This window comes from Monodelphis domestica, chromosome 2 (assembly GCF_027887165.1).
Source record: "Monodelphis domestica isolate mMonDom1 chromosome 2, mMonDom1.pri, whole genome shotgun sequence".
NCBI classification, from domain to species: Eukaryota; Metazoa; Chordata; class Mammalia; order Didelphimorphia; family Didelphidae; genus Monodelphis; species Monodelphis domestica.
The window spans coordinates 530,122,651-530,146,626 of record NC_077228.1 but is presented as its reverse complement, the minus strand read 5'-3'; the positions used below and the strand labels follow the sequence as shown (position 1 = coordinate 530,146,626).

The 23,976-nt window shown below is 51.1% G+C and overlaps 1 protein-coding gene across 1 annotated transcript in view; it reads right to left on the bottom strand.

Annotated features, from left to right (window-relative positions):
- Positions 1–19,598, bottom strand: part of RNPEPL1 (arginyl aminopeptidase like 1) — a 36,835-nt gene extending 17,237 nt beyond the window's left edge. The window contains exon 1 of the mRNA XM_056819920.1: positions 18,629–19,598. Coding sequence (XP_056675898.1) covers positions 18,629–19,501 — 873 coding nt within the window. The 5' untranslated portion in view covers positions 19,502–19,598. The remainder of the gene's footprint in view (positions 1–18,628) is intronic.
- Positions 19,599–23,976: the final 4,378 nt, after the last annotated feature.

Below are 23,976 nucleotides of genomic sequence, written 5' to 3'. Positions count from 1 at the left end.
GAGACCATACGCAGGTCAATTCTACATCTGAGCCTCAGTTTCCCTATCAGTAAAAAGCCTATCAAATATCCACATCTACCCCTTATCCTACTTTCCAGGGCTGCTTTTTAAAAATAATCTATTTTTCCTTAATTACATGAAAAAGCCATTTTTAACCTTCATTTTTTAAAAAGTCTGAGCCAACTCTCCGCCTCCTCTCCTCCCACCCCTCCCCGAGATGGCAAGCAATCTGCTATAGATTTTGCATGTGTAATAGTGTAAAACATCTTTCCATATTAGTCATTTTGTGACAGAGAACTCAAACAAACAAAAGAAAGCGAAGACCGAGTGGAACAGGCACCGCGCCTCAATGGGCTTTCGCTGGACGGGGAGGGCGCTTTTCAGCCTGACTCCTCGGGGCGGTCTTGGATCACTTCATGGCTAGGCACGGCAAAGTCATCTGCAGCCGTCGTGCCGTGACTATGTGCCCTGCGCTCCTGCTTCTGCCCGCTTCCCTGCATCAGTCCATAGAAGTCTTCCCAGGGTTTTCGGAAATCCTCCTGCTCATCATTTCTCAGCACAGTCGTATTCCATTTACAGCCACATGCCACGACTTCCTGAGCCCTCCCCATTTGTTAGCCCCCAATTTCCAATTCTTTGCCACTGCGAAAAGAGCTGCTGGAAATATTTCTGTACAAACGGCCCTTTTCCCGTCTAAAAAATCACGCTAGGAAAGTGTGCAGAGCTGTTTTGAATCTCAAATGAGATCCCAATCTAATTAAGAAGCTTCACAAACTTCATGGTGCTAAACAAACACCTCCTTTACGAGTCCTTCTCTGGAGCCCAAGGATGGATGCGGGTTCAAATCTCCACTCTGACCCTGTATCCAACCCTTAGCATCTGCTCTTTTTTTTTAACCCCTTACCTTCTGTCTTGGAATCAATACTGTGTATTGGCTACAAGTGGTAAGGGCTAGGCAATGGGGGTGAAGTGACTTGCCCAGGATCACACAGCTAGGAAGTGTCTGAGGACAGATTTGAACCCAGGACCTCCCATCCCTAGGTCTGGCTCTCCATCCACCGAGCCACCCAGCTGCCCCCTCAGCATCTGCTCTTATAAAATGAGGGGGTCCCGAGCCCTTTCCACCTCTACATGTCTGACCCTTCTAATGGAGGCCAACTACTAGGCAAGGTGAGTTCCCCAGAGGAAGGGAACTAAAGGAGGTTACTACTGCCTGCCAGCAGAGGAGTGACTGGAATGGGTGGAGATGAGGACCAGAGGAGGTGTAAGGATGATCTGCTATGTGGCATGGTGGACGACAGAGCACTGACCTGGGAGTTAGCCTGTCCTGAGATCAAATCTTGCCTCAAATGTTTATTGACTGTGGGGCCTTGGGCAAATCACAGCCTCCCTCAGCCGGGCCCCTCATCTGTAAAGTGAGGGGGTTGGCCTCCATGGCCTCGAAGGCCCCTAAGTCAAGAAATTGGCCCAAATTTAGGCCAGGGCACCAATGGCCCCACTGGATGTCCACACCCTGGAGAAGAGAACTTTTCACCCAGCTCTCCTGAAGCTCTGGCCTCTAGTGGTAAAGTGAGATCAGGCTGTACCCCACTCCCAGGCCACCCTAGCGCCCCATCCTGGGCCCCTGCCCCCAAACAGTACCCATTCCCATTCGAAGACCCGAGGGAGTGCAGCAAAGCCTCCTCCAATAACTGGAGGGGGATTCAGAAACCATTTCAGGTCATTTTACAGATGAGGAAACTGAGGTACCTGGGGGCTAAGCAATGTGTCTGAGGCTACAGGCTGCTCCATTTCTAAGACTGCACTTGCCACCTCCAAGTCCAATGCCAGCCTGAACACACAGACTTCTCCCTCCCACCCCCTCAGAGAGTGTAAGCTCCCTGAGGACTGACACTGATCTTTATTTTCTTTTTGGATCGCCAGTTTTCTGCACATTAAAAAAAAATTGTATTTGTTAGTTTATCCATGTAGAAAAATGCCTCTACAAATGCCAATCAATACCTGGCAAGCATCTCCCAGCATGGAAACTCCTTCCACCAAAACAAACTGCCATTTGTAAATGAAGAGGTTGTTGCTAAGAGTAAGAGAGCAGCAAACCGAAACTTCATAGGAAGCAAATTAAGCAAAAAGTAAACAGTCTATGCTGGAGGGGCTGTGGGACACTCATGTGTCCCTGCCTTGGCTGGAACGACAACAATTCAGAACGAGGGCAGAAAAAGGACGAAGTCACCCTCACTCACTGACCTGACTCCTCAGATTCTTCCGTTCCTCTAATCCTTTAAGCCCAAAGTGTCAAAATTGTTGCTCTGCCCAAACCGGATTAACATGTAACTGGGAGATGGCTAACAAAATAAATGAAAGTACAGTGCAACAGAGATAATGTTCATCTATGGTTTTCTAAAGCCAAGTGAGTCTATTAGAATTTGACACCACTGGCTTAAGCAACAGTTCAACGTGAGCGGTCCTACCAGATATTAGCATTTTGGTTCTGAGTTTGAAAGGAAGAGAGTGAGCCGGTCAGAGGACTTGCCCAAGGTCACCTGGGCAGTGTTGGAGGCAAGATTTGAACCCAGAGCCTCAAATTCCAAGGCTACCCCCAAGAGGCTTATTCCAAAGAAGTTTCTTCTTGGAAACAAGAGAATGGCTGGAGTGTTGGAACCAGAAGGGAGAAAAGTTTTAACCAGGAATTTGATTGGGCAAAACACTAGCTTTGGCTTCATCTGTTCTGATGGGAAGAAAGTAGTAAAGTACCAGCCGAGTCCAAGTACTGACTCATTTGGCTAAACTGCTTTTCATTTTTTCCTTCTCTTCCTTTTTAATCCTTTGCCACAAGGGATGGGCCGAGGAAGGCTATATTGGGAAAGAACAGAAGAGTTCAATTAAATGTTTTTTAGATGTTAAAGGCAAAAGGTTGGGACTGGATAGACCGAGGCAACCCAGAGGCTTACCTGGCATCAGAGGGTCTCAGAGAAACAGAGGGGACTTGGAAGGATGAGGGCAAAGAGGAGGCAGATGCCAGGGACAGAGTGGGAGAAACTGAGTCCTTAGGGCCAGGCGGGTAAGGAGACAAAAGCCTTTTTAATGAATTAAGCTTCTTTGTGAATTCCCCAGGGTCCAGCCAGGCCTAGCCTTCCTCTTAGGATGGCAGCTACTTCCTGCATCACAGGGAGGCTGAGAGGAGGCTGGAGCCAGGGCTGGGGGAACCTGGGGGCCCTCAAGGGCTCCAGATGCCAAGAGGGAAAACCCGAGAAGAGCTGCTCCTGACAACAGAAACCAAGGGTTCCGCTTAGAGCATCCAGAAGGACTCTGGGGGAAGGGGGGCACCAGGGAGGGGCCAAGAGAGGGAGAATAGGCTCCACTGGAAAGAGGCATAAGGAAGGACGAGAGAATGGGTAGAGGTGCACAGCCACCAATGAAAGGCCCACGAGGCCACCCATGGCTCCCTAGTGCCTGGAGGATCCAACTTAAAGAAGCTCCGGGGTTTGGTATTCAAAGCATAACGTAACCCTGGCCTGCTGGGCCTTTGCCCCAGCTGTGCCCCATACCCGAAATGCTCTCCTCCCTCTCTTCTGCTCCCCAGAACCCCTTGCTCTTGTCAAAGCTTAGCTAGAGTGTCACCTTCCCCAGTCCCTTCCCTGGCTACTATTTCTTCCTCTCCAAATTCAGGTAAAGTCAACAAGCACTTTTTAATCACCTACCACATGCCAGGCACTGAGCTAAGTGACTGAGGATACAGAGTCAGAAAGAAGTCTCAGCTCCCAAGCAGCTTATGGTGCTGTGGAAAGACATGGAGTATCTACCTTCTTTACTTGAAATCCATTACCTTTGGCCTTGCCTGGTCTTCCCTCCCTCCCTCCCTTCTTTCCTCCCCCCTTCCTCCTTCCCTCCCTCCATTCCTTCCTTCCTCCCTACTTCTCTTTCCTTCCTTCCTTCCTTCTTGCTTTTCTTTCCTTCCTTCCTACTTCTCTTTCCTTCCTTCCTCCCTTCTCCCTCCCTTCTTTCCTCCCCCTTCCTCCTTCCCTCTTTCCCTCCCTCCCTTCCCCTTCCTTCCTTTCTTCCTTCCTACTTCTCCTTCTTTCCTTCCTTCTTTCCTTCCTTCCTTCCTTCCTTCCTTCCTTCCTTCCTTCCTTCCTTCCTTCCTTCCTTCCTTCTTTCCTTCCTTCTTTCCTTCCTTCCTTTCTTCCTTCCCTCCTTCCTTCCTTCCTCCTTCCCTCTCTTTTCATTTCTTCCTTCCTCTTTAAAAGATATTTTAATTACAACTTTATTTTGTTCCACATGAAAAGCAAAGGCAGCGACAGTAACGCACGATACCCCCCACAGACCTGCAGAAGTCCTGTGTCTGAAACTCAAAGAGGCTATAATTGTGGGTTCAACAGCTGGACACAAAATGAAACCAGGAATAATTTCTTCGAATGTCACATTCACTCTGAGGCCCGTTTGTCTCCTTCAGCCCCCCAAAGACTAAGCACCAGCTCCCATGGGAAAGGGAGGGGAGAAGCATTTCTGAAACATCCTCCATGTGCCACAGAGCACCTTCCCCAAAGCCCCCTTAGTTCATGCCTTCTTAACCATTTCCTATCTTTTCTTCTTCTTTTCTTTTCTTTTAAACCCCTCACCTTCTGTCTTAGAATCAATACCATGTGCTGGTTCTAAGACAGAAGAATGATATGGGCTAGGCAATGGGGGTTAAGTGACTTGCCCAGGGTCACCCAGCTGGGAAGTGTCTGAGGTCACATTTGAACCCAGGACCTCCATTTCTGTGCCTGGCTCTCATCTACTGAGTCACCCAGTTGCCCCCAATCCCTTCTGTATATAGCTGCTTTGGATATATTTGCTTGCTTGTTGTCTCCCCCAATAGACTATAAATGCCCTGCGGGGAGGGTCTTTCTTTTGCACAGTGTCTGACACACAGTAGGCACTTAATGTTTTTTGATTAATTGATTGCTAAGCACTTCAAAAATGAGATTTCATGCGATGCTTCAACAACCCTGGCAGGTAGGTATCACTGTCCCCCTTTTATAGATAAGGAAACTGAGGCAAACAGAGATGAAATGACTTACCCACAGTCACACAGCTCACACACTTCTGAGGCTAAATTCGAACTTGAGACTCCCTGTCTCAAGACCCAGTGCTATCCACTGAACCACCTGGTTTCCCCACCAATGTCCCAGGCCAGCTGTCTACAAAAGTGCCTCCCTGGTCCTGGGTTCCAACTTCTCCCCCTTCCACGTCATCCATCATCTGCTTTTGGGAGCATCATGTGGGAGACGGATCTGTCCGCTAATGTCAGGGTAACCTCACAGCGGTCCAAGACTTCTCCGTCAGCCGCCATTTTGGACGGTGCCTTCCTTAGGGATTTCACCGGCTCCCTATTACTCTGGACATTCGTTCCCTTCCATCCCAGAGGAGTTTTACTAGGACTTTATGCTGGCCAGGCTCTGGAAAGGCAAAGAGAAAACAGAGAACCCCTTCTCTCAGGCTCTCTGGGGCGGCATTTCCGTCCATAGCCAGGCACGGACAAGGCAGATGGACAAAGGGGGAAACAAGGACACCAGCACGGGGGAGAGAGGAAGGACCTCTGGGAATGCATTCTAGGTCATGAAACATTCTGATATTATGGAGTTCTCATACGCAGAGGGGCAGCTAGATGGCACAGCAGATAAGAGTGCCAGCCCTGGAGTGAGGAGCATCTGAGTTCAAATCCAGCCTCCGCCACTTACTAGCTAGGCAAGTCACTTAACCCTGTTGGCCTCAGTTTCCTCATCTGTAAAATGAGCCAGAGAAGGAAATGGCAAACCACTCTAGTGTCTGCCAACAAAGCCCCAAATGGGGGTTCAAGAAGAGTCAGATACGACTGCAACAACCATACCCAGAACATGGGGGACCATGGATGTCATGAATTGGACTGACCCTAAAGGATCATGGTCTTTCTCTAATGGGGAAAATGGGATGCAAGGAGACGAGTCTGGTTCTGTGGGCCCAGGTCCTGGGTTCAAATCCCAACTCTACTCAATTTCACCTGCACTATTTTAAACGAGTCTCTGCATACTTTGTTGCCTCAGTTTCCTCCTCCATAACATGAAGCATAGGAAGGGCTGGAGGAACTCTTAAAGTCCTTTCCAATTCTAAATCCTCAATAATCCCATGATTAGCTTCCCATCAGGCTGCCTTTCAAAGCAACTTAGACTCATGTCCTTCACCCTGGCTGACCTCTGTTCTCTGCTCAAGTCTGCCCCTTCTGGCCCTCCTTTCTCTCCTCTGCAGCTCTTAATATTAGACAGCTCGAAATACAGGAAAACCAAGCTTCTGGCCAGGAATGGGAGCCATCTCTCGGGGGCTGGAAAGAAAGCCTCTGTTGGGCTTCTGGGAAATCTAATCAGCAGATCACACATTCGGAGCTGCAGGGGGCCTTGAAGGTCCTCTAGTCCATCCCCTTCACTTCCCAGTGGGGAAAGTGACCTGCCTAAGGTTACCCAAGTCCTAAGTAGCTTCAGAGCAAGCAAGAAGGGCCCATGGAAACCGTCTAAGCCAACGCTTTCATTGTACAGGTGAGAGGAGTGAAGCTCTGGGAAGGGGGAGTGATTTTTCCAAGGTCTCGTGAGTGCTAATGGCAAGGATGAGCTCTGAGTTCAGGTCCTCCAACTTGGAATCCAGCACTCTTTGCCCTGAAACCCACTGCTCCCCAAAAGGGCTCAGAGCTGCAAAGGCCGGGGAAAGCTGAAATGATGTATTTCTATCCCCCAAACTGGGTACCAGAGAGTTGTTACAATGTAGGAGGAAGACTAGAAGCAGATTCCACCCAGCAATTCACAGGGGAGAAAGTCCATGAAAGGAGACAGCATCAATAAAAGCCAGTCTCAAATGTCTCCACTGAAATGTGGAAGATAAACCAGAGGGTAAATTTAGCATCAGGCACATCACACAGACGGGTTGTGATGAAAGCCAGGAGTGAATTATGGCTCATTATTGAGAGCAGATCACTCCAAATCACAAATAACCAGAGAGATGCAAACTGGATGGGAATGGCACATGCTGGAGGGGCTAAGGAAAGGCAGGCACATTCGTGGGCAGCTGAAGCAAGGCAGAATTGTGCTGAGACGGAGTCAAAGGGTTGCCTTCTTTGCCTCACAGAGACCCTGCACTGGGCATGTGCCCCAAGAGATCAAAGATAGAAGGGGGTAAAAGCTCCCACAAAACATTATTTCTAGTGCCACTTTGTGTGGTGGTACAGAACCAGCATCAAAGCCCACCCCCATTGATCAGGGACAGCGGCAACAAGCAGTAGTCCCTGAAGGTGATGGAGTATTACTGTGCCTCAAGAAACAACAAAAATGCAGAACAGAGGGAAGTGTGGGAAGGCTGTTAATAATACGAACCAATGCAAAGTAAATGGAACCAGGAATACTATATATGTAGTATATATACTACATATAGTAGTACATATAGTAGTATAGTAGTACTATATATGTAGTTTTCCTGGTTCCATTTCCTACAATGTGAACAGAAAGAACCAAAAAAACCCCCATCAAAACTAAATATTGTGGAGGAGGCTAGGCAGCTCAGTGGATGGAGAGCCAGGCCCAGAAATGAGAGGTCCTGGGTTTAAATCTGGCCTCAGACACTTCCCAGCTGTGTGACCCTGGGCAAGTCACTTAACCCCCCATTGCCTAATCTTTACTGCTCTTCTGCCTTGGAACTGATACACAGAATTGATTCTAAGACAGAATGTGGGGGTTATTTAAAAAAATGTTTTTAAACCCTAAATGTTGTGGAACTATAATGAACAAACGTGACCCCAAAGAGATATGAGAACCTCCCACTTCCCTCTCCTCCACTTCTGGGGTTAGGAGGCTATGGCTGCAGAACATTACACACAATCTCAGGCTTGACTGATATGTCAATTCATTTTCCTGAACTGATCCCCCACTCCCCCATTCCTTTTCTTTTTTGTTCTCCCTGGCAGTTAGGAAGACTTGAGTTCAAATCCAGCCTCAGGCACTTACTAAGTCCATAGCCCTGGGAAAGACTCAAATTTGTGTGTGTCTCAGTTTCCTCATCTGTAAAGTGGGGACAATAATGGTCCCTCCTTGCCAAAGTTATTGTGAGGATAAAATGAGATATTTGGTAAGTGCTTTGCAAACTTTAAAGCATTATATCATAAGGAAAGTTAGGTGCATGGGAATTAGGGAATAAAATTTATGTAAAAGCAAAAATTCAATTAAAAAAATAAAGAACAGAATTTCCAAAGGGGGAAGTGGCAGGGGAGGAGGAGGGCACAGATTGGGACTAGAGAGGCGAAGCACTAGATTAGCCTGAATTCCTCCCCAGTCCCTGTTCTTTTCCAATTCTCTCACATTCTTGGTGGCTCCTTCCTTAAGACAATGCATCCCTAGCTGCCATCTTCATTACTCAGTGCTCCTTCCCTTCTGTCTCTGGACACAGCCAGGGGGAGGGATTGGCAATCTTCCTGTTCTCTCCTGCCACTTCCAGACCCTCCCCCCTTCCCCTGACACCATCGCTTAGCAACCTCTCCTCCTCCAAGGCTTGGACCATCTGTCTATGTCATCCAGGGGAGATCCTCATTGCTAGGATCCGGAGGCCTCCAGGTCACTCACTCTCCCTCCTCTCTCACTAATCCATTCCTTGCCTTCCTCATTAGACATTTCAATATGCCAAGTGATGCCCACCCAATGCTCTTGGCTTCCCACTTCATCATTCCCAGCGCAATTGCTACAGCTAGACCTTCTCCTCTCTCTATGGGGGTGGTGGATACGTTTCAGTAACAGCCACATTGGGCCACCTCCATACGGGGAACTCTTGATATTCCCTTCTCCGCTCCTAACGGATCCTTGCACTCCACCTTCTGCCTTACCTCTCCTAACCCGATTCTCCATCATGATTGCAATCTCCAGGCCTCCTGTCCTTATAATTTTAAAAATGCCTCTTCTTCCTTCCTTCCTCCCTCCCTCCCTCCCTCCCTTTCCTCTTTCCTTCCTTTCTTTCCTCCCTCCTTCTTTCTTTCTTCCTTCCTTCCTTCCTTCCTTTCTTTCTTTCTCTTTCTTTCTTTCTTTCTTTCTTTCCTTCCTTCCTTTCTCTCTCTCTTTCTTTCTTTCTTTCTTTCCTTCTTTCCTTCTTTCTCTCTTTCTCATTCATTTTTAAAATGTTGGATTCTGAACTCTCTCTCCTTCCAATCCCTCCCCGGCCCATCGAGAAGGCCAGCAATACATCAATATCATCGATGTACCATAGACTACTTCAACAATACAGTCCTCCATCTTTGACTCCCTCTCCTTGTATCAGGCAGCAGCAGTCACATCTGCCCATCCTCACACTGGGCAAGCACCAGATTTGAACTCCTTCTCAGCTGGAAGGATCACAGAAATGTAGATGAAGAGCCAAAGCCAATGAGACTGACCCCTCCTTTTACGGATGAGGAAATCCAGGAGGGGAGAGGCTAAGTCACTTGTGCAAGGTCACACGGTGTTTAAGTGGCTGAGTCAGGCTTAGAAATCATGTCTTTCTGACTCTTAGGCCATACACTACAAGGCCTCAAGGCATACTCCCCAATTTTGTACCCATCATTGCCAGAAGAGACAACAAACCTGTGCTGACCAGGATATACATTGACATTTGTCGATATTTAGACAAAAAGTCGTGTCTGACTCTTCGTGACCTATTTTGGGGTTTTCTTGGGAAAGATACTGGAGTGGTTTGCTATTTTCTTCTCTAGCTCATTTGACAGATGAGCAAACTGAGGCAAACAGAGGGAAGTGACTTGCTCAAGGTCACACAGCTAAGAGGTGTCTGAGGCCAGATTTTAATTCCGGTCCCCTTGACTCCAAGGACAGTGCTCCATTCACTGTGCTACCCAGCCAACCTACTTTGTGTTACCTAATTTCAACTCATCCTTTACTGCTGTGGGGCAAAAGGTGTATTCACTTCATTGATTGACTCTATCTAAATCCCTCAATGGCTCTTCCAGTCCATCCTTCTGTCCTTCCTTCCTTTCTTCTTTCTTTCCTCAAGATGCCAATGCCTTCCCCAACTGCCTGCTCTCAGTAGATAAAATAAAAGACATCTGACATGATGAGCTCCCTCTTCTTTACTTAATGCCCCCAAACCCTTCCACATCCTCCCCCATTCCATCCTACTTTGGTTTCTTGGGAAGAAAACATCATGGTCCCCTCTACTACTCCCTAGATCCCACTCCGTCCAGCCTCACCCAATGGCTGTCTCTCAGTCTTCATCCTTCTTGGGCTCTCTGAATGGAACTTTGACGATTTCACATCCCTCCACTGAGGGCGTGGTTTGTATCCCAGTACTGGCTTCTCTTGGTTCCCCCCTTCCCCGGCTGCCCACCCCTTCCCATCTCCTTTGCTGGCTCCCCATCTGTGTACAGCCACTTTGGCATAGGTGATCCCCAGGGCTTCTTCTCTTTCTTTTGATCTTTTCCTTCTTCTCTCCTCTTTCAGAAATCTCATCAGCTCTGGAGCTCCGAGGAGAGGACTGCCAGGTCCACAGAGTTAGCTCTAATCTCTGCCCGACTCCAGGGAGGTCCATCGCCAACTGCCCGGCGGCTCTCTCTTCTTACTTACCCTGCAGGTATTTCCAACAAACCTTGGGCAAAGGAGAACTCATTGTCTTCTTCCCCAAACCTGCCCCTCCTCCAAAGCCACCGGCTTCTGCTAAGGGCCCGCTATCCCCCGGTCACCTAGTTCAAAACCTCCACTGACCCATCCTTCTTCTGTATCTCTTACATCCACACGGTTGTCAAGTCTCATCAGTTCTAGAGTCAGCAAGAAGTAGCTGACAGAGCTCTGGCCTTACAAGAAACAAAGCATGAGTTTAAATCCCACCTCGGACATTTGCCAACTATGTGACTCCTGGACAAGTCACATAACCCTCTCCGTGACTCGGTTTTCTCATCTGTAAAACGAGGGGCCCAGACACAAAGGATTCAAACATCTCTTCCAGCTTTGAAACCCATTATTACTGAAACCTTTAGTCCTATTATCTATGTACTGCAGAATCCACAACATCTCAAGTCTGCCTCCTCTCCACTCCCAGGGCTACCACCCTCACTGGCCCCTTATCAGAGATGGCCTATAACAATCTTCTAACTGGTCTCCCTATTGCCAATCTCTCCCCTCTCTAATCTATAACCCTCGAAATTGCTAAAAGAATCTGCTTGAGGCTTGGGTCTGACCATGTCCCTCTACTGAATAAGAACCTTCCATCAGACTCCCCATTGCTTCTGGGAGAAAATACAAACCAGTCTGCCATGGAAGGAAGGAAGGACCACCCCAATCTGGCTCCCACCTACATTCCACGTTGCATCCCTGCAGGAACTCTACATTCTAGCCAAACTGAGCCATGCACGCCATTCTCATTCTCTTTGTCCGGGATCATGCACATGCATGCACACACATGTATAGACACACATATACACACACACACAGCCCTCTCAGAAGCATTTTCTTTGGAGAAGGCTTCCCTGATCTCTCTACATGGAAGATTTGTTTTCCTCATATTACATTTACTTTTGCACAAATTCCATCCTATTCCCCCACCCACCAGTAGAGGGATAGACTCCTGGAACACAAAGGTTTCTTTTTTTTTCCCCCCTCTTTGTCTTTGTGTCCTCAGTACCTAACAAAGTGTCTGGCACATAGTAGGCTCTTTATAATCAGGTAATTGAGCTGAATATCAATCCATGTGAAGAAACTGAGGAAGAGAAACACTGTGGAAAACATTCGGGTGAAGATTAACAGAGACAGTGATACTGTCATTGGAATGTACTATAGACCAGCTGGGCAGAAACAGGCAAATAGAGCAGTTGGGGAAACAGATCGCTGGCCCAGATGGCACAGAAGCATGACAGCAGTGATCTGAGGACTTCAGTGACCTGCACCTTTCTGGGACAGGGGAGGGAATTGTGTTTTTCTTTCCTTTAATGGCTTCATCCTTCAAAAGGCTGAATTAATCTGTTCAAAGAAATAAGAAAATGAAATCTATGCTTAAGAGATGGAATCACGGACACAGGCCAGAGTCCACATAGAATGACACAGTCCTGAAAGAAGAGCATCAGGTGTGCTACAGCTTGGAATTGATGAAGAAAGTGAATGCTGTCAAGGGGAAAATGGGCAATTTGAGCTATATTCAGGGAAAAGAGAAGCTCCAAGGAGGGATAGCCCAGTAACTGCTCAGGGTGGGGAGGAGGATGATAATCAATGAGGAGGAGACGGCAGAGCTGATCAGTTCACATTTTGCTTCTGTTCTCCCTCCCAAGGGGGCTTAGATAATATAATAATAGATTATATAACAATATAATAAATAATATAAGTAATAAAGCCTTATTAGAGAATAAGGAGGTGATATTTGAAATGAATAGAAAGACAGAAAGGAATCACCCAGCTATTCTTAATGAGTTCAAGCCACCAAGCCCAAGTGAACTAAATTCCAGGTTACTGGAAGAAAAAAAACCTGATGCTACTACTGTTGAGTGACTGTCAGTAACCACAGAAAGATCACGGAGAATCAAAGAAGTCCCAGGACTTGAGGAAAGATAAAGCACCAATTTCTCCAAAAAAGAGAATACAGTCTACAAATTATAGACCACTGAAGCTGACTTCAAATACTGGAAAATTCTAGAGGTTAATATAGAGGGATGGTTAGTGAGGCTTTAGAAGCAGAAGCAGTGACCACAAGGAACATGGCCTAGGCAAGACCAGATCATGGCGGTCCAACTCTATTATCTTTTTAAACAGGGGAGACTAGGAAATGTCAAACAGTCTACTTAGACTTTTTCAAAGCATTTGATAATTTCTCATGCCATCCTAATGTAAAGGATGAAGAGAAGGACATTCATCTAAAAAAGATCCGAGGGTCTGAGTGGTCCTGCACACTCAGTGTGTCGAGTTTGATATGGCAGTTGAGGAAGAATTTCTAACAATTGGAGCTGCCCAAGAATGGAAATGGGCTGCCTCTGGGAATAGTGGATTCCTTCATCACAAGACACGTGTTCAAGCAAAGGCCAGAAGGCTACTTGTTGGGAGTTGTAGCAGCAGGGATTTTGGCTCCAGTTCCAAGTGGATTGGCTCCCTTATGAGGTCCTTTCTGATCTGAGGCGTCTGTGGTTCTTTCCCTCCCCTCACACAGAAGTGGCACCATATGCTTTTGGATAGGGAACAAATCAGGAATCTAGGGATACCCACACAGAAATCTAGAGCCTCTAATATCGGCATCATCCTGTACGTCTCTCTCCACCCAGAAATCTTTCTCATGTCTAGGGTCAATTCCTATGGTCTCTGGAGCACCGAAGTCTGCCTAGCTAGAAAGGACAGTAGCTCTGGCTTGGCATGGCTTGGTGTGGCTTGGCACAGCCCACTGAATAATCTGAGCCTGTCAAATGTATACTGGCAGTGCCAGCCTTTACAGCTAACACGAACCAAGGGCCTGGCACTGCCAAACTGTCCCAGTGAGCCTCAGTACAGGAAATGGACGGCTCTGAAAAAAGGCTTGTCACATGCGCAGTGGCTTCTAGGAATGGGAGGAATTTGCTCACTTTCAAGGAAAACCAAAACCAGGTACCAGATTGTTGGCTAAAGGCAAGGGGGCCTCAACCTCGGATCAATGAAAGTTCAGGGGGCCAAAAGTCTCAGCACATTCCCCAGAAAGGCTCCGCGAGGAGCGGAAGCTGTGCCAGAGTCATTTTGGAGTCATATAAGGGATGGGCAGAAGGCCTGGTTGCCAGTAGCCCCACCTATCCCTTGCCTTTGGGTGTGCAGAGGGAGTGGAGCCCAAGACGAAGCTAAAGCAAATGGGGTGGTGGCAGCTGAGGAACCCGAAACACGCCCTGGGCAGCCACCACGTGGCAGGGCAGTAGTGTCTTATGACATGGGCTTCTTTTCCAATTATCAGAAGGGGCAAATGTGAACTCACATGAGGCAGGAGAAGGAAGTGCCGGGCTACAGTCTTTTGTTATGAACACACTAGACAGGGGCAGCGAAGTGGTTCAGGGGACAGAATGCCAGACCTGGAGTTAGGAGGATCTGGGTTCAAATCTAGCCGCAGACACTTCCTATCTGTGTGACCCTGGGCAAGTCACTTAACTCCAATTAACTAGCCCTTGCCACTCTTTTGTCTGAATTAATACCAAGAGAGAAGATAAGGAGGGAGGGAGGGAAGAAGGAAGGGAGGAAGGGAGGAAGGGAAGAAGGGGGGAAGGGGGAAGGGGGAAAGGAGGGAAGGGAGGGAGGGAGGGAGGAAGGAAGGAAGGAAGGAAGGAAGGAAGGAAGGAAGGAAGGAAGGAAGGAAGGAAGGAAGGAAGGAAGGAAGGAAGGAAGGAAGGAAGGAAAGGAAGGAAGGAAAAACTAGAACTAGGTAGGTACCTGCACCTTCCAGCATCAGGATTTGTCAGCTCTGATATTGACTAGCCATGTGATCTGGGCAAATCCCTTCCAGTGGGCCTCGGTTTCCCATCTATAAAATGAGTCTCCTGCCACCTCCTAAACAAGGACAATCCAGATTCCCTCCGTTATTAGCACTGTGTTTCTCTTGAAATTACTTTGTATCACTTAGCTCAGCGGTTTGCGTTTCCTTACACTGTATCCCCTTGCTATCTGTCACTGTATCTCCCCACCAAAGAGAGTATCTGGAATGTAGCAGGGCTGCCTGGGCAGGGCATAATAAGCCCCTTGAAGGCAGGGTCGGCTTTAATCAGGCTTTGCTGTGTCTGAGCCTCAGAGAGACTCCTCGACTTGATTGACAGATCTGGGTCCGGCCCGCCCAATGCTCCCAGAGGACCGTAAGTTGAGGCTGTGGGGGCCGGGGTAGTGGGGCTGGAGGGTGAGGAAGGGAGGATCCACTTGGCCTTTGCCTTTCTCTATCCCCTCAGGACCCAGCACAGTTTTCCTCCCAGGCAGACCACCCCATCTCCAGGCCCAGAGGCCCCACACAACTGGTGAAAGCGAATCACCTCCCCTTCTACTTCAGACGCCAGCTACTACAGATCCACCAAGGAGCCTGACTTCACGGGCCCATCCCTTCCCAGGAGGCCTTGAGGGATTCAGTCTCAAGTTCTTCCTGTAGGATGATTCACCCCAAAATCTGTCAGCATCTGCCTGGTGCCAGTCAGTGCCCGAGAGTGGGCTCACCAGCTCTCTCAAGTTAGGGTCTCAGGGCCCACCTTTTTCAGAGCCTTTAAAAAAGTCCCCAGGGGGCAGCTGGGTGGCTAAGTGGATTGAGAGTAAGACCCAGAGATAGGAGGTCCTGGGTTCTAATTTGACTTCAGACACTTCCTAGTCGTGTGACCCTGGGCAAGTCACTTAACCCCCATTGCCTAGCCCTTACCACTCTTCTGCCTTGGAACCAATACCTAAGTACTGATTCCAAGATGGAAGGTCAGGGTTTCAAAATTTAAAAAAAAGTCCCTATCAAGGGGCAGCCAGGTAGCACCGTGGACAGAGCACCAGGCCTAGGGTCAGGAGGACCTGGGTTCAAATTTGTTCTCAGACACTTCCTAGCTATAACCCCGGATGAGTCACATAACCCCAATTGTCTGGCCTTTGCCAATCTTCTGTCTTGGGAGCGATACTAAGACAGGTTGGGGGGTTTTTTAAGTCTCTAGTGAACAACACAGTTTGTGGGCTGTGTGTATTCTACGTGGTCCCCATCCTAAAGGAGGGAAAGAAGCCACAGAGTCTTCCTCCTGCCCTCTTGCTCTGTGCTGGTCCATGCCGGAAGCACCCAGAGACGGGCCTGGACAAAGAGAAAGCTGGATGCAGCCACGCTCCCAAGCCAGCCCACAACCCCCTCTTTTAAAAGGCTTTTCTACAGTTTTTCTTTCCTTCATTTCCCCCCACATCCCCTTCTTTTATCAGAAGGAAGAAGGAAAGGGGTTGCCCTGTGGGAGATACGGTTGAGCTCTTCAGGACCCATGAGGAAAGGAGTCAGCAGGGCACCCGTCGAGGCTAAGGGGCTTTTTGTTTCCTATTTTAAACAAATCTCAGCATCGGGATTTGGGATTTCAATTCCCGATGGGTAGCACAGCATGGCCCGGGTAAGGGTGGCCCGGCTCGAGCTAGATTTGGCCGGTGGGCCGTAGTTTGCCAGCCCCTGGCACTAGTGAGCACGGAAGGCCTAGGTTCTAACACACCCTGGCCAAGTCACTTATCCTCCTCATGCTCTAGGCAACTCGAGGACTAGAACAGAGGCTGATCCACATTGGCGAAGCATCCCGGGTCTGGTTAGACGGAAGGAAAACCGGTAAAATGGGGACACAAAGGGAAAAAAGGTCTTGATCTCGAGCTTCTGCTCGCCCCCCAAGAGAATGTATGCGATTTTACTGTACTTTAGTTACTCTATTTTATAACACTGTCACAGGATCACCGACCTGCAAAGAGAAGGCCGTGAAGTCCTACCCTTCCGCTTTAGAGCGAAGGAAACTGAGGCACCTTCCCAGGGCCGCAGGGCTATGGCGTCCGACTCAGACGGAGTCTCTGAGGCTGGCACTGCCTTAGAGGCTACCAGGTGACGGACAGTTGGAGCCGGGGGCAGGAAGAGGCATTCCCTAGCTCTGGGACCCTGGGAAGACGCTCGAGCTTTGTTTGCCTCCGTCTCCTCCACTGTAAACTGAGGAGAATCGGAGCATCTCCTCCCAAGGGTGAGTGACGATCACACGGGACATCTGGCAGACACTCGGAGCGTGGTGGCTCTCTACAAAGGCTGCTTCCTTCCTCTCTCAATTCTCTGCTTGGTCACATTCGCTCTCCATTGCCCAGGTGGCTCGAATGCGGCCACGGCTGAGCAGAAGCATTCAATGTACAGAAGTAACTGGGGGGCCACCTGCCCGCGCTGGCAGGGGGAGGGGAGGCTGGCCTCCGGGCTCCCAGACACAATCACCTCCCAGGTGCCAGGGGATGGCCGGCCGTGGCTATGAAAGTGCGTGTCAGCACAAACCCCTGGCCTGCTGTGCTCACCCGATCTCCCACACTGCACGTGACAGGAAGACGTGGCTGCGTAGGCCACAGAATGAAATGAGAGGAGGGAACGTTCTCTCAGGCCAGTGTGCTATAGAGCAAAGAGGGCCGGGTTCAAATCCCACCTCTGTTGCTTCCTACCTATGTGGCCCAGCACAAATGGCCTTACCTCCCTTACCTCCTGGGGTCTCCATTTCCCCATTTGTAAAATGAGGGAGTGAGACTCCCTGGCCTCAGAGAAGACTTCCAGCTCTAAGTCCAGGTTCCTGGATCCTATGGCACTTCCCCTCCCTGAGGCTCGGTTTCCCCATTTGTAAGATGGGGATGCGGGTGTCGGACTACATGGCTTTCAGCACTGTCTATGCTCTGTTCCATGATCCAGCTCTGAAAATCAGGCTTCAAAACAACTTTCTTTCTCCTCAAGCTCTAGATCAGCCCACTGTTGGGCTCAGGAAGGCAAAGACCGAACTCTGGAGACTTGACAGCCTTTCCCAAGAAACCTGCCCTGCTCAGGGGATTCCAGGAAAGAGGGACCCTGCAGAGGCCAGCAGTTTGGGGGGGGGTGGGCAGAAAGGTCCCCCGGCTTTTACTAGCACCCCATCTCCACCCCATGAACCCCAGCATCAAACACACTCCAGGCTCCTCCAAACTGCCCAGGCCCGGTGTGGAGCCTGGAGCCTGGGGTTCTCTGGAACTTTGCCCAGCAAAGGCCCAATGCTGATGATTCCCCAAAGCGCAAAGGGGGTGAAGGGCTCAAGTCTAAGGAGCCCCATGCCAGGCAGAGCCAAGCGCCACCCTGTGCCTCACACCCTCACTCTCAACAGCAACAGACGAGCCATTTAGAAAGAGAATTTAGACTGGAGAAATGGGGGGTAAGGGGGGGCTTGTCTCTGCTTCTTCCCCCTCCCCCCAACCGAAAATGAAGGCGGTTGTTTCCGGAAAATGCACTTCCAGTTCCTGGAAACTGTCAAAGTGCTCGGTGAAGTGGGCCTCTCCTCCCCCTCCCGGCCTGCTGCGCGCAGAAAGCCGGCTAGGAGCAGGCAGGCCTTTCGGGGCCCAGGCTTCGGCTGCGTGCTTCCATCGTCACGGGAGAGGGGTAGGGGTACCCGCCTGGGGGATCCAATCGGGCCCCGTCAGGCACTAGGGGAGGCTGGGAGAAGCGAGGAAGCTCTGCCCGCCCTGGCGGCCTGCAAGGGCTCCTGGGTGATCCTGGCCAGGCGGAAGCATACATGGCACTCAGCAAGCCTGGCCCACAAGCTGTCAGCCGGCGCTCCCTCCCCGCCCCCACCCCCGGGAAGAGCCTGGGCCTCCTCCGGGCAGTGGGCAGCGGCTGCCACTGCCTCCTGTCCTGACAAGCCCCAGGCATTTGCGGCTCCCCCACCCGGGCCACGCCCAGGTCAAGAGCCCCTGAAACATCTGGAGTCCGAGACCCGGAACTCTGACCTTCAGCACGCTCCTCTCGCCCTACACCCCCCCCCGCCTCAGTTTCCACCTCAGTAAAAAGGCCCCGAGGTCCCTTGGGGCTGCCCCAATGCCGGATGCTCCGGCTCCTCCTCAAAAGCAAAGAGAAGCCAGAGGGCGGCCGGCCGGGGGAAACTGGGCTGGGGTCGCCCTCCTCCCCTGCCTTCCCTTCCCCGACCCAGACTCACGGCGGGGGCGTCACTGCTGGTGTAGCGCAACACAATGTGGAAGGGCTGGTGGGGCTGCAGTGCGCCTGGGAGGCTGATGGTCAGGGACGAGCCGTAGTCCGTGAAGGGTTCCACCCGGAAGAGCAGAGGGTGGCAGGGCCCCGGCGGCGCGCCCGGGAAAGTGGGCAGGGGCGGTGGGGGGCTGGGCGCCGCGGGGGGCTCGGGTTCCAGCGGCTGACCGGCGTCTGGGCAGAGTTCGAGCGCAGGGTCCGGTGGCTGGTCGGCGTCATGGCAGGGTCCGAGCGCTGGATAATCGGGCAGTCGGTCGGTGTCTGGATAGGGTCCGAGCTCAGGAGGATCAGGTGGCCGGTCGGCATCGGGGCAGTGTCCGAGCGCAGGATGATCGGGCGGCCGGCCGGCGTCGGGGCAGGGTCCGAGCTCAGGGTCGGGCTGCTCGGCGGGGTCCGGGCCGCGGGGCGGCGTGCAGCAGGGCGCGGGACCCGGGCACTCGGCCGAGGAGGGGGGAGCGGGGCTCGGGGCCAGGTCGGGGGCGAAGGCGAAGGAGCAGGGCGGCTGGCCCGGCGCGGCGGGCCGGTAGGCAGCCGAGTGCAGGCGCACGGCGGGGTGCGCGTCGAGTACGAGCGCCGGGGGCCCGGGCCGCAGCGCGCACAGTTCCAGCACCAGGCAGCCCGCCAGCTCCCGCGCGGCTGGCCGCAGCTCGAGCCCCAGCTGCAGATGGCGCAGGCGGAAGAGCTGCGAGCTGGCGGCCGAGGCCACGTCCGGGGCGGCCGCCACTGGGGCCACAGTCGCTGCCGCAGCAGCAGCAGCCGCAGCCGCCGCAGCCTCGGGCCCCGCGGCCCCCGGTCCCTTGCGGCAGCAGCACTGGGCCGCCATGGGCCGAGGCCGGGGCCGGGGCCGGGGCCGGAGCCGGAGCCGGGGGCGCGGCCGGGGGGGGCGGGGGCCGGGGCCGAAGCCGGGGCCGGGGCCGGGGCCGGGCGGGCCGGAGCCGGGCCGGGGCCGGCACTATGTGAAATCCATGGGCGGGCAGGGCCTTCCGGAGGGAGCCGGGGCCGGGCCGGGGCCGGGGCCGGGCGGGGCGGGGCGGGGCTGGGGGCCGGGGGCGGGGCGCTGAGAGGGGGAGGGGCGGAGGCGGCCCGACCCGCACGGATGATCCCAGCTGGCTCGCGCCCAGGAAAGACGCTTGCCAGCCCGTGCTACAGAGTCCAGGGTCCCGGGTGCGTATCCCTGCTGAGCCTGCGTTCGACCTGCTCCCCTGAGCCCCTGAGCGCGCCTGGCTGGGGCGAGAAGGAAAGGAAGGAGACGTGCGGGAGGCGGGAGGAGGAGGAGAAGACGGGAAGGGCCAGCCCCTGGGGAGGCGCGTCTGGACGCCTGGCCCGGACCAGCTCGGGGCCACGGGGGCCTCTGCACAGAGGGCAAAGGAGACTCTGGGATCCTTGGGCGTTCGGGGGCCACGTGAGGACGCACGTTCAAATCCTGGCCCCGAGGCCAGGACTCTTGGACAAGTCCCGGCCCGGCCCCGTGCTGGCGGTGAGGAGAGGGGTCTGGGCCCAATGCCCTCTGGCCACCCCGTCCGCCCTTCCCGTTGGCACACCTTGGCCCCACTATAGTGTTACTTCAGAGAACCTGGCCCGAGATCCGTGTTCTAGTGCTTGGGTACGGCCTCCTGTTTTACAAATGAGGAAGCTGAGGCCGAGAGAGGAAATGACTTGCCCAGAAACTAACAGCTAATGAGCCTCCTGAGGACTCCCACCTCCAGGCAGTCCCCTATGCTTCCCCCATTCTTCTCTGCCTCCTCCAGCTGCCCTCCCTCCCCCCCAGTCCTTGGCTGCCTAGTGATGTCAGCAGCAGCCTGTTTTGTTTTAAACTCTTACCTTCCAAGGTCTTAGAATCAATACCAAGGCAGAAGAGCAATAAGGGCTAGACAAGGGTGGTTAAGTGACTTGCCCAGGGTCACCCAGCTATGAAGTGTCTGAGGCCACATTTGAACCCAGGACCTCCCGTCTCTGGGCCTGGCTTTCAAACCACAGAGCCACCTGGCTGCCCCCTGTTTGTGTTTTTCCTAATGTTCATTTACATTTACAGACATACTTTCTGTAAAGAGCCTGGGCCAGTGGAAATCAAACATGAGGGAGGCCTGGGTTTGGCAGCAGAAGGCCTCATCTCCTCTCACCTCAGACATCCCCAGGGGTGACCCTGGACAGATCCCCGAACCTCCATGAGAGCCTCCATTTCTCAAATGGAAAATAAGCCAAACCCTATGACCTGCCTTAGAGAGGGCGCAAAGGGAAACTGCGGCTCTCCCCACCGTCATCCTCACCAATGAAGATCAGATCATTCTGAGTTCTTATGACTATAGAACCAGCCTCGAATCCAAGACCTGGAGCTAAGTCCTGTCCAGACCCTGCAAGCCTGGGGGGCTTCTTGGCGCTCTGAACTTCTCTCGAGGAAAGGGAATAAGCACCTACTATCCGCCAGGCACCATGCCAAGCACTTCATAAGTATCTGAATCCACACAACAACCCCAAGAGGTCGGCACTAGCTATTAGTATCCTTTTTTTTACAAGTGGGGAAACTGAGACCGGCAGATTAAGTGATGGGCCCAGCGTCCCATAGTTAGTAAATGTCTGGGGCTGGATTTGAACTCAGGTTGTCTTGACTCCTCTAGATTCTTTTCCCAGCCACCTCCACTACTGCCAGATGCAACATCCAAAGACGGGCACCTACAAAGTATACACGACATAGACACCAAGGAATTTTAAGAGATCTTACTAGGGGCCTTTCGGTGGAAAGTGCCTTCCCTGACCCCCTCTGGAATCCCAGCTTGGCTACTTGCTCCCTGCGTGATCTGGGACAGGGCTCATGAGCAGGTCCTCCCTGGGCCTCAGTTTCCTCTTTTATCAAGTGAGAGGGCTGGACTAGATGGCCTGAGATCCCTCCCAGCTCTTAGCTATGATCTCAGTCAGGGAAACATCCCATAGTTTCTGCCAGACCATTCTAAACCAGTCAATACAAAGATATTTCAGAGGGAAGACTCGAGGAATGGGGGTTGGACAGGCCTCTTGCAATTGGTCAGTGATGTCTTGAAGGGTCAGAAGACAGAGTAGAGGGGGCAGCTGGGTAGCTCAGAGAGCCAGGCCTAGAGATGGAGATCCTGGGTTCAAATTTGACCTCAAACTCAAACACTTCCTAGCTGTGTGACCCTGGGCAAGTCACTTAACTACCCTTGCCTATCTCTTACCATTCTGCCTTAGAATGGCTACTTAGTAAGGCATGGGTTTTTTAAAAGGCTTTTTAGACTTAAGCAAGCTGTAGACTGGTTTGTGGACTTCCATTAAGAGAGAGGAAGTGGTTGAGGGTCAAAGGAGACCACAAGAAAAGTGGAGAATAAATTTAAAGGGAAGGGGGATGGCATCAAAAGGACAACCTTGGATAGCACTGTCTATAGAGTATCAGACCTGGAGTCCTAACATGGGTTCCAATCTGACTTCAGACACATCCTACTTGTAACCCTGGGCAAGTCACTTACCCTCAGTTACCTAGCTCTTGCCACTCTTCTGTCTTAGAACCCATACTAAGATAAGGGAAGGGTTTAAGAAAGAGACAGAAACAATGAAAGGACAGTCCCCCAGATTGGGTTATAGGCCCTTCTCCACTGCACCCAGTTGGGTCCATCAGGAAGTCCCATTCCTGGAAAGGATTCTGGAGCAGGGATTCTCAACTGGGGTCCATAATTTTAAAAATGTATAACTATTTCAATCAAATTGATTTCCTTGGTAATTTTATGCATTAAAAACATTCTTCTGAAAGAACTTTACTAGACTGCCCAAGGGATCCATGACATACCAAAAAAAGACTGAGAGCCAGTGTTCTAGACTCACCTCTAAAGAGATAGGAGTAGGATAACCAGGTGGCACAGTGGATAGAGCCAGGTGTTGGGTTCGAATGTGATCTCAGGCACTTCTTAGCCAGGTGGTCCCTGGAAAGTCACTTAACACCCTGCTGCCTAGTTCTTACCACTCTTCTGCTTGGAATCCATACTTGTGTTGACTCCAAGACCGAAGGTAGGGGATAAAAAAGTGCCCCAATGAGAAAGGGACTGTGGAATGTAAACAGCATTGCTTTTAAGAGGGGCCTTCCAACTTCATCTCAGTGTCAGAGAATGGGGAAGGTAGAGGGGAGGAGCAAGGAGTCTTTCCGTGAGTTGGCAGAAAAGGAACTCAAAGTGAGGGGAACAGACCTGGCAGAGGCGCTGCTATGCCCCCGACCACAAATCAGAAATCTGACTGCAGCCACATGGACTGCTTTCCAAAGCCTCCATTAGAGTGGAAAGTCACTCCGCTCCCCACCCCCAGGCTTTTTTGTGGTGGTAGACAGCAGGAAAGCTGCCCCTAGAAAGGCTTCTTGAGCACTGGCCACCATGCCCCTCGGTGTAGTTGAAGATTACTTTAGTCGTTGTGGCTCCATAGAATATCGAGCATGTGCCCAGCCCCCACTTCCCAGATCTTTCTTTTTTCAGACATGTCTAGCTCCAGCTCCCATTATTTATACTTATAAACTTGATTTTTTTTAACCTAAGTATAGGCTTTTCCATTTATCTCTCTTTAAATATCTTATGAAATTTACCCTAATGATCTAGCCCCATGGTGGCAAACATATGGTACATGTGCCAGAGGGGGCACTCAGAGCCCTCACTGTGGCCACTCCTGCCATTGCCCAGCACAAAGTTCACCAGAGTTTGATATTAAAAAGTCAGAGGGATGGGGTGAGGGGGAAAGGAGAGGGGGCTGCTCCCCTCCCCTCTCCATGAGCACCTGAGGACATCACCTGCCCCTCTAATAGGTTCACCATCACTGTTCTAGTCCATCAATATCTTCGTGGATTCTATCTGTTCTACATCCAACATGATATTTCCTCTAGTATTGGATCATCCATAAATCTGATAAATAATGCCATCTCTGCCTTCATCCAAGTAACTGATGAAAATCACCAAAGTCAGACACCTGGGGCCAATGCTAGAGACCTCCCCCCAGGAGACACTGGACCATTGGTGAATAAATATTCTGCATTGAGTCATTCAACCATTTCTAATTCACCAGTGGATTATTATATGATCCATATCTCTCCATTTTCCCTGGAAGAATACCTAAGAGTTTTTGTCAAATATTTTGGATAAAATATAGCTAAAATGAAACCAATTCCACATAAAGGGATATAATAATTAAAATTGGGGTTGCCAAATGTAATAGTTAAAAATGGTTTGACAAAAATAATAATAGTTAAAAAGGATTATTGTGGTTGCCAGTTATAAAATTAACTCTTAAGTCATGAGACTGATTAGTAGCTTTATT